This window comes from Lactuca saligna, chromosome 2 (genome assembly GCF_052625555.1).
Source record: "Lactuca saligna cultivar CGN05327 chromosome 2, ASM5262555v1, whole genome shotgun sequence".
NCBI classification, from domain to species: Eukaryota; Viridiplantae; Streptophyta; class Magnoliopsida; order Asterales; family Asteraceae; genus Lactuca; species Lactuca saligna.
This window is the reverse complement of record NC_136418.1, coordinates 172,602,719-172,613,079: the sequence shown is the minus strand read 5'-3', so window position 1 is coordinate 172,613,079 and position 10,361 is coordinate 172,602,719. Positions and strand designations below refer to the sequence as shown.

General features: G+C 36.9%; 1 protein-coding gene across 4 annotated transcripts; it reads right to left on the bottom strand.

The window, feature by feature from the left end:
- Nucleotides 1-858: 858 nt before the first annotated feature.
- Nucleotides 859-6,383, bottom strand: LOC145032815 (uncharacterized). 4 transcript variants are annotated; one of them, XM_078981759.1, is made up of 4 exons: nucleotides 5,857-6,383; nucleotides 4,892-5,443; nucleotides 3,136-4,071; nucleotides 859-3,035 (listed from the first exon to the last, which is right to left on the bottom strand). In XM_078981759.1, the coding sequence occupies exons 1-4, from the start codon at nucleotides 6,056-6,058 to the stop codon at nucleotides 1,210-1,212; spliced, it is 3,516 nt and encodes a 1,171-aa protein (XP_078837885.1). In that variant the 5' UTR covers nucleotides 6,059-6,383; the 3' UTR covers nucleotides 859-1,209. The 4 variants fall into 4 exon arrangements, with proteins under 4 accessions (XP_078837885.1, XP_078837886.1, XP_078837887.1 ...); XM_078981760.1 differs by lacking the exon at nucleotides 5,857-6,383 and adding an exon at nucleotides 5,628-5,646; XM_078981761.1 differs by lacking the exon at nucleotides 5,857-6,383 and having other exon boundaries at nucleotides 4,892-5,226; nucleotides 5,303-5,443.
- Between the last annotated feature and the right edge of the window lie 3,978 nt (nucleotides 6,384-10,361).

The following is a 10,361-nucleotide window of genomic DNA, read 5'->3' as shown; positions in this document are numbered from 1 at the left end:
GGTGCCTATTGTATATCTTTTTTCCAATTTTGTCCACATTTTTACTTTTGTATCAAAGTCATCCATATTGTTTGTTTTTTTTATACAAGGCAAAAAAGAATATGACATTCTAATTTTTAACGTATGTCTATTGTTAATTTGGAAACTGGGAACAGTAACGGCCGACTAAATACAAAAGTTGTTGGACTCATTCATCTGGCAAGGCCATTGTTAATTTGGAAAGCTAGAAACCACGTGAGGTTCAACAACAAAATGTGTAGGCATGCAATACATGGGTACTAATGTTTTTATTGATTAAAAATAGGGTGAAGCTTAGAGGTTAATTGAAACGTTTGGATTATCTTTTCTTTTTGGCTTGTAATGTTAAAAATGGTATTGTTTGTGAGGGTGGGTCTGTTTGCTACTATATTAATGTCGTTCAGAAAAAAAAAAAAAGATATGTGAATTTTAGATGATTCCGTCCCTTACAATTGGTATCGTGAAATTATCAAAGAGCCCAGTTGATTAAAAGGGAGATGATGGAGATGGAACTCCTTTTTCAAGAAACTAGTAGGTTTGAGAAGTTAAAAGTTATGTTATAATTAAGTTAAATAATTAATACATACGAAATTGCAACTTTGCAAGTAGCCCCTCCGTCTTTCTCACACCAACTAACAAAGTTGGAATCTCACCTAAACTTTTAAATAGATAAAATAATAAAACTCAATCTTAATTTCTAAAGTCAAACCCTATCTTCTTCACAAAAGATGTTGACTGTTGACACCCACCCACGTGGACGATGTCATCAATCATCATTGTTTACCAATAAAGTAACATTCAAACCCTCCAGTTTCTCCAAAACTTGACAATCAAACCAACTTGAAAATCCATTATCCATTACTTTTCAAGACTTTAAACATATCATCATCCACAACACAAATACAAACTCCTGTGAAAAAGAACACTACTATAATATAACCTCTTTTTCCTTACCTACAAACAACATTGACATTGACATTGACATTGACAGACAGAATTATTTTGTGTATCTTGATTAATAAATACAACAAACTACAAACCTCTTCCTCTCCCCAAAATGAAAACAACCTAAAAAAAGACCAAAAAAGACGGCTTCTCCTATATCAGCCATCCAATCATCCTAACTCCTATCACTGCTTGCTCAATTCCTTACATATAATACAGAGGCGCGATAAAACATCATCATCATCATCATCTGCTACCTATATCACCGCTATTACTGCCATTGTTGTACTGTTCTGTTTTAGCATAATGCATTCTAATGGCTGCCACTGGATCCGAAACCAAAACCCCTTTGAAAGACTCCTGGTTTTTGTATGAATACACTTGTCTTGTTTGAAAACCAGTCTTGACTGAAGAAGATGAAGAAGAATTACCAAAGATGGAAGAAGGGTCTGGTAAAGAAGGAAACCCGGTGGTTTGTATTCTGTTCCCATCCCAAAACCCGTAACTCCTCCTCAATGGAACCTCTGATAGACCATGATCATTATTAGTATCAATATCAAACTTCAAGTTAAAAGATGATTTTCTTTTTTCACCATTCTCTTGCAAGCTACTAGTATTTGTATTTGTACTTGTTTTTGATCCAGATAAAGATAAAGAGGGCTTTATTAGAATCTGACCAAAAAGCTTCACATCACCCTCACCCTGTCTCTGTCTCTGACTCTGTTTTTGCAAACATGAATCACGTGGCAGACAGTGCTCTGGTAACAGATTTTCATCTTTTTGTACAACAACTTGGGAGGATGAGGATTCAACACAATCCATTAATGAATGTTTTGGAAGATGATGATACCCATCAGTACTTGAACATCTTTGAGAACCACCAATGCTTTTTCTAAATGAGAGTCTTGATGATGTATCAATATCATCTTGGCTAACACTCTTCCTGTGTGAACTCACACCTGGAAGAAAACCATTCTCTTGACAACCCTTTGACTTTTCTACACCATTCAACTCCATTTTCTTAGTGTTATTGTTATTCACAGGCTGCTGCTCAATGCTTAAATCCATACAGATGCTGCTGTCTCTTGAATTAAGGTCCTGTAACTGTTTTGACTCCTCATTTACTACAATCTGCTCAGATTCAGATTCAGGAACTTCTTGCTTTATATCAGATGAGTGAAGGAGGTCTTCTACTTCCATCTTTACATCTGAAGATGATTTATCGCATGAGATAACAGACCCACTATCCACCATGCATGTATCATCATGACCATGACCATGATCAACATCACCATCATCATCACCAGCTTTCCTGTGAATGGAATCCAATCCAAGACATTTCCGTGCCTTGCTGTAGAAAACTTTGCACTCATCTCTCGACCTTGTTTTCATGCATCTTGAAATCATTGAAAAATCCTTACCATAAGATCTAACTGCCTGCAAGAAACTAGACTTCTCTTCATCAGTCCAATCAGAAGAAGTAGGATTCATCTCTCCTCCACAACTCTCATCACCTGCACCAGTTTCCTGTTCATTACAAAGCATTTCTGAATGCAGTTTATGTTCACCATCCACACTGGCAACCATTTCTGAAGCAGCGCCAAGCATCTCAAGGGAAGTAGCATCTGCAGCCATTCGCCTCCCAGATGTCACCAGGTACGTATTAGTAATACAAGACATCCCTTTTGCAAATGCTGATTTCTTCTTTATCTTCTGAAAACATTCAGACTTGTGGTTCTTGTAGTAAAACTCAACACAATCACCACATGTTTTGTTTTTCAGAAAAGACGCGATTTTCTTGAAATCTTTTCCAAACAAAGCATACTTTTCCAAAAAGATTTTCTGCGCTTCTTCTGTCCAGGCACTGACAACGGATCTTTCCTTTTCAACTTCAAGAGGGTCCTCCACCAATCCATTATCTGAAACAAATCTTGTCATCGTTCGTTCGCTCCTGTCTAATATCAAACAAGGCATCTTTAATGTCTTCCTCTGAACCTTCACCCGTGAATCTGAAAGCAGCTTCTTCACATAATCAAGTGTCTCTGTGGTTGGAACCAGACTCACACTCCCACCTACAACATCAAATTTAGAGTTCAACACACACACACAATATATATATATATATAAAACACAGCAAGATTTCATTTTAAATGGTTCAGTTCGGTCACTTACCAGGAGAACCTAAACGAGAATAAATTGAAGAACAGTATTTCTGATGATCAGCATATCCCATTCGTGAGCTCGATTCAAACTTCTTCTGTGACTTGCCACCAGTTTTTTTTACAGAAAGCAACTGAAGATCTTCCTTCCATGCATGCTGTAACACCCGAAACTTACTTGTGATAACCCTTTCCTTAAACTTTAGAAAACGCTTCCTCGAAGCAATTGTAGTCTTATTCAATGATTCATCAGTGGATTTCAAAATACTGGTACATGAGTGTGTAGTTGGCAATAACATCCTATTAAGTTCATCAGAAGTTTCATTTGCCATAGCTTTGTTTGCAGCGAATAAGAGATCATATAACTTATCATCTTCTCTGCCATTATCTACATCCTCGCCATCTGAAACTGTAGAGCTACTGCGGTCCCCACAAGAAGTTACAAAGCCTAAAGCATCATCATTACCAACATCTTCAGAGCATTTAGAAACAGACTCCACAAACTCAGATGTTGTGTCTGAACTCTTGTCATCTGAATCTTCTGCTCCATTAACTTCTTCTGGAGAGCTATCAGTTTTCTCCACAGGCAAAGGTCCACCACAAGTCTTATTCTGGTAATCTGTTGGGAAAGAAGCAGCATCTGAAACCAATGACTTCAATTCATGCTCAAGAGAATCAATTTCAGTTTCTGTCATTTCAAGTGTCCTTGTCAGCTCTGCTTTCCATACATGTAACTTGTCCATTGCAGTAGATTTCACAAATTTAGACCCTGGAGAACTTGAATCATCAGCCTGCAGCAGTTTATCAAGTGCAGAGCTAAAGTTGAGCTCCAAATTCTCCAAATTTGATGATAATCCCTCTGTGTCATTCTCAGACACATGACAAGAAGCAGGATTACAGGTGCCATTATCCACTGTAACTGTCTTAGTAGATTCCTTTTCTTCTAGACCTGTCATGGCAATAGAGCGCATACAGTTTTAGATTCATCCTTACATAATATATAATAAAAAGCAATGTTTTAAAAGTCAGTAATTTAGTTGACATGGTGTGCAGACCGAGTCACAGTTCAACCACCGGGTCAACCCGGTTCTCATAATTTTCATTCATTCATTATATATATATATATATATATATATATATATATATGTGTGTGTGTGTGTACATTTATGGATAAACCAGGAATTTGATGTCTCACAAATTGAAACATAAGAAAAACACATAATCACAAGTTCTTGATTATGAGAATTGATCCTGGTTCAAGTCATTTTCATGTTTGTTAGCCTTTGATTCAAAAAATAAAAATAAAAAATTCTTGAATCTTGTTGTCGATGTAGTATTTTTATAGCATGTAGGAGATAAAGATTGTTTGTATAGTTACAGATGATGATACTGCACTAGATGGGTATAACAAGTTTCAGAAAAATAATGGAAAAAAGACGCATGTGATGAATATAAGCATTATACAAGTTACTGGTCAAGGTTTTTATACAATTGGCGAGGCTTCCAAGTTCCAAGTTCCTTTTTTGCGTATTTTTGTGGATTCTTGAATACCATTCTGAAACGCTCAGCTTAATTCTCCAAATGACTGAAATTTTTGTGACTAAATATGAATAAACAACAATGATCATGAGTTTTAAGTGGTTCAACTCGGGTTAGTGGTTCCAGGTTCACCATTCATGATTGGCCTGCTCTCTTCATTGGGTCACGATCCAAGGTTCAACAGGCTGGGTCAACCCGGGTTTTAGAACAAATCAAAGTATATGAATTACCTGGAGAGGAACTGCAAGCATACGAGTAAGGAGTAGTAGGAGATGCACATTCTGAATAACCATTGACACTGAGGCTTTTATCAGTCAAACTAGAAGGACTAGTAAGCAAAGGTTCAGAGCCACTGACACCATCAACCATACCATTTCTAGCTGCAGCCTCTTTATCAAGAAGAATATCTTCAGGGTCAACCTTCTTTTTCTCATACTTGGCAAGGCCTTCCCCCCATCCAAGGCGCTGCTTCTTGCGGGAGGTGGCCTCATCATGAGTCATTGGTGTCACACAGGGGGAAGCATCCTCAGAGGGGGATCGAAGAGGAGTGTTGTTACCCAGTTGGCTGTTCTTAGCATGTTGGTCAGCTGACTGAAGTTGATCCAGCGAGTTCACAAAGTCATTATGGGGAAGAGAGTTACCGTTGGGTGATGCAGTGGTCTCCCAAGAGTTGACTCCTTTAGGGTCTTTCAGACTCCCAAAAGCCATACAATTATTCTCTTTGGTGCCTGATTCAACTGTTGTATTGTGCCAGCCACCACCAACCCGCTTACCATGAAGACCTTTACAGGCAAATAACCAACAAAAAAACACATAAGGAAAATCACCAAACTAATTAGCGAAAGTAAAAATAATCACCCCTGTCAAGACAATAATTCTTGAAGACTATCTAGCTTCCTCCGAACACAGATATCATGCCAATAAATGCAAGATATAACAACAGATCTATGAAATTACTAGCCATACGGTTCAAATTAAATGACTATCTTCCCTTCCTCTCAGATCTGTCCCCAATTCTATATGCCTGTAGCGCGTGTGTGCGTACTTAGGAGAAGAGAAGAGCAAGGCAGTCTATAACATAAAGAAGTAGACTTGGTTCACTGAAATTAATTTCAAAGCAAGCAGATTTTGGTTTCCAAACCCCAAGTATGTCACCAGAATGGGAAAACGCTAGAAACATAACACAAAAACTAACCGGAAAATGGTCGGCGGAAATCAGAGGGTCCACCTCCAGCGCCCCATCGACAAAACGAGGAGGATCCATGGATGTTATGCTGCGAAGGAGTAGTAGGCGGCTCTCTCCATCTCGGCGGAACAATTCCTACAGGGTCCGCATACGACGGCTTCCTATCCTTCAAAAAGTCCTTCCGGTCGAATGGCAATGGCTCCGGCGGCATCAATGGTTCAATTTAATCAAAACCAGTTCCAACGATACCTTATCCACAAGAACGCTACCGACGCACCTCCAATAACGCATCCGCCACAAAATCCGTAACGACAAATCAATCGAAATAACGTCTCTTTGTTAGGGTTATTCCACAACAAACAACAAGGAGATCTTACAAACTATTCCACAGTCGAAATCGGTTAAGATTAGGGTTAGATTCTAAGAAATGAACCGCGACCGTGAGGGAAGAAGAAGAATGAGAAGTTCCCAAATTTCTGAGCGTTTGGAAAAATCTGTAGAGAGAGAAAGAGAAGAGAACGTGAAGTTGATAAGCTGAGAGACAAAATAAAAATAAAAATAAGAGTTGTTAAAATGACGGGTAGGTTACCCTCTCTTATGTATCTCAACGGCACCCCTTTAAACCCGAATTTATTCCTGTTTTCACGTCCGGTTTGAAAATAAAAAAATAAAAAATATAAATTAAATAATAATTCCTGTCTTTTTTTGCTTTTGCTCTTTCCCTCCGCTTTCTCTTATTCATTGCCCTAATTGCGGGGATGCCTGCGAATTTTCAAAAATACCCTTGGCTTTGGGGCAAATGGCATTTTAGTTTTTGCTTTCTTCTTATATTTTTCATTTTGTTTTTTACGGTAATATCTAATAAATGGTAAAATGTCAAGGAAATTTTTTTAAGTGTACTAATATTTCTATTTTTTTTTTTTTTTTGAACGGCTAAAGTGGTTTTTTTACTTTTATGTTCAATATATTTAACTCATTTTGTTTATTATTTTACCTCTATTGGAATTGGGTTCGAGAAAGGTTCAACACTTGGTATTTACATCTTTGCTTTGATTATGGACTAAGTATCCCCAATGGCGGATCATGGAGACCATACAAGATATCCTCGGTGTACTATAAGAGCGTCCAAGGTAGGGGTGAGCATCTGGACCGTTGAATCGGACTGGACCGTGTTTATTTGGATCCTCGGGCCGGTTCTCGGTTCTAGGAATTCATCAAAACCGGTTCGGTTTTACCAGGTTTAGAACCGGTTGGATCCGATCTAAAAAAATTTCTAATCTGTAAATTTTTTTAAACAACCATAACTCATTTGTTTTAAATCGGATTGACACGCGATTTTTTCCAATATTTAATTTACAGTTTGTAGATGAATTTTGACTATAATTTTGTTGATTTTTGGTATTATATTCAATGAGTTACAGTCTTTCAAAGTTGAATTATCAAAACTGAAAATTTTTAGCTTTTTAGCAAGAGTTTTAAAATTTTGTAATTTGTGAATTTTTTTAAACAACAATAACTCATTCGTTTTAAGTCGGATTTACCTGCAGTTTTTTCCAACGTTTAATTTACAGTTTATAAATGAATTTTGACTATAATTTTGTTGATTTTGGTATTATATTCATTAAGCTACAGTCTTTCAAAGTTTAGTTATCAAAGCTGAAAAATTCAGCTTTTCAGCATATTTTTAAAATTTTGTAATCTGTAAATTTTTTTAAACAACCATAACTCATTCGTTTTAAATCGGATTTACTTGCGGTTTTTTCCAACATTTAGTTTACAGTTTGTAGTGAATTTTGATTATAACTTTGTTGATTTTTGTATTATATTCAGTGAGTTACAATCCTTCAAAGTTGAGCTATCAAAGCTGAAATATTTCAGTTTTTTAACTATTATTTTAGAATATAATTCTAAATTTTATGTATATTTGACAGATAAATCATATGAAAGGGATTTTTGGAAAATTATTTTTGCAAGTTATAATATTATAACATCAAGGTAGATTAGTAATACATGAAACGGAAACGTAATCATTTTTAAAAATTGTATCGTATCAAACTCATCAAGATATTCATTTTAACGAGTTCAATCAAACCTAAAAACTTATTTTAATTACTTATACTCTATTCAATTAAAGTTGTACCGGTCCAAACGGGTCCAAGAACCGGAAAGCTCGGACCTGAACCGGACCCGCACACGGATTCGAAAATGACTCATCCGGTCCGGTCCACGATCCACAATATTCTCCATATTCGGTCTAGTCCAAGAGTCGGTCCGGTCCGGTTCGGTCCAAATGTCACTCATATTCCATAGATCCCACTTGAAAGTAACCTCCATTTTACTAAAACAACCCTTGAAATTTTCATCTGTTGCTCAAATTATCCCTTTTAACATCAATTTTTGTTGAAAAAACCTCTTTTTGTAATATTTTTAACAGAAAAATCCCCCAAAAAATCTCATTTTTTTTCTATTTTCAAATTTTTGTTTATATTTTTATATAAGATGGACATCATTAATATTGTTTATGGACCCTTCATTGGGTATCCCAAAAGATACAAAGTAAGGTACCATGTTGTGTGTGTATGTGTGTGTGTTTGTATATATATATATATATATATATATATATATATATATATATATATATGTGTGTGTGTGTGTATATATATATATATGTGTGTGTGATATTGGTTTGGTTGTTGAATCTATAAATGAGTTCAATGTTATGTTGGATACATGGAAACTAAGTATAACATCCATAAAATTTTGAAAATTTTAAAACTTTTACATAAATCCAAAAACCATCATTATGTACAAATTGTTTTCAAAAATAAGTTCGACATCAGAGAAATCTCAGAAATTATGAAAACAACATATGAGGAGGTGCACGATCATTCCTTCGCCTTCTCGCGATCCTCTGAGATTACTGAAACATAGTCGGAAGCTGTAAGCCTGAAGTTTAGTGAGTTCCCCCAAAATATCAACACAATACAAAAAACCAGAATAATATCACAAACAGAATGCATTCAGAGCCTTCAGTCTGACTGGAACGCCCCACCTGCCTACAGTCTATCGGGTACGCTCATATAACCTGCAACATGACAAACACACTACCTTGGGCCTTCAACCTATCTGGAACGTTCTCCGAGCCTTCGGCCTGACTAGTACACCCCACTGGCCTTCAGTCTATCCGGGACGCCCTAGGTCTATTGGCCTTCAGCACAAAGCAGGTTCGCCTCAACCCAACCGTACATAACATGTCAACATATACATAATAATTAAACATATAACCAGTCCACAGACAAACACTAAGCATAACATCATCATATTACTAGGATACATATCTAACATATTACTACAATACTCATTCATATAATAATCAGGACAATAATCCAAAAGGGTCGGTCTTGGTGCCTTCGACCCAACAAGTAAAATGAGGAACACTCACCTCACAAGTAGTGTTAAATTGGTAAAATCCAACTCTAAAACTCAACTTCGGACTCAAATGCCTAAAACACCATGTGACCATCCCCATTAAAACCCCGAAATACCCAAAATGCCCTCAAGAGTCAAACTTGGCCAACCATGGTCAAAGTCAAAGTTAACAGTTAATGTCAACATTCCATGTTGACCCAACTCATCGAGTGCACCCACTGACTTTTCGAGTTCCCACAGTACTCAAAAGATCAGGAAACCCCTAAGTTGGCTGGAAAACTCGTCGACTTAACACATTCAGTCCTTTTTCATCAAGTCTAACGCTTTAAAATGTAGATCCGATACCCAAGAGCTGGAAAACCACGTAAAGTTGCTAACTTTACGTCAATGCATGTTATAAAGAGGCTCCAAAACTCAAGGAAGGCTTAATAAGGGACCTAAAGCAAGAAGGAGGCCTAGAACTTAATAAAGATTGAAACTTTATGTCCAACGAGGCCACAAAACATCGAGATCTGAAGTGATAACTTCATAAAATACTCAAACCATGAACAATCCAAAAAATGAGCCAAATTATGACAATAGACTTCTAAGGAAGAGATCTAAGAAATAGATAAGCAAGGTGTCAACTTTATACCTCAAACTGACTGCAACAAAAGAGTAGGTTCTGGATCTATAGCCTTCTTTTCAATCAAGCCACCTCAAACTTTAAGCTCCTTCAAAATAACACCAAGAAATCACTCTTCAAGCTCACACATACAAATATGGGTGAGGATGCACGAAACTAGGGTTTTTGGATAGAGGATACTGGTAAGGAGGCCATCTAAAAGGTATAAGGCCTTTTAAATAGGGTGAAACACCCTAAAAATTAGAATTTCATAATCAGCCACTAACTCGTCGAGTTTGCCTCTCCAACTTATCGATTTGGTCCAAAAAGATGTGCGACCCAAGGCCTTTAAACAAGTCGAGTTGAGGCCATCAACTCAACGAGTTCCAGGGGAAACTTGGCTTTTTAAAATACTAAATCTCATACATGGGAATCAGGATGTTACAACTCTCCCCCACTTGGACTAGGCTTTGTCCTCGAA

What these genes read in the sequence shown, in the direction of transcription:
- LOC145032815 (XM_078981759.1), bottom strand. Translation starts at nt 6,058, where the DNA reads ATGCCGCCGGAGCCATTGCCATTCGACCGGAAGGACTTTTTGAAGGAT. An exon ending in TGCTTGCAGTTCCTCTCCAG is followed by an intron (nt 4,072 to 4,891) that starts GTAATTCATATA and finishes TTGCCATGACAG; the next exon opens with GTCTAGAAGAAAAGGAATCT. An exon ending in TTCTCGTTTAGGTTCTCCTG is followed by an intron (nt 3,036 to 3,135) that starts GTAAGTGACCGA and finishes TTGATGTTGTAG; the next exon opens with GTGGGAGTGTGAGTCTGGTT.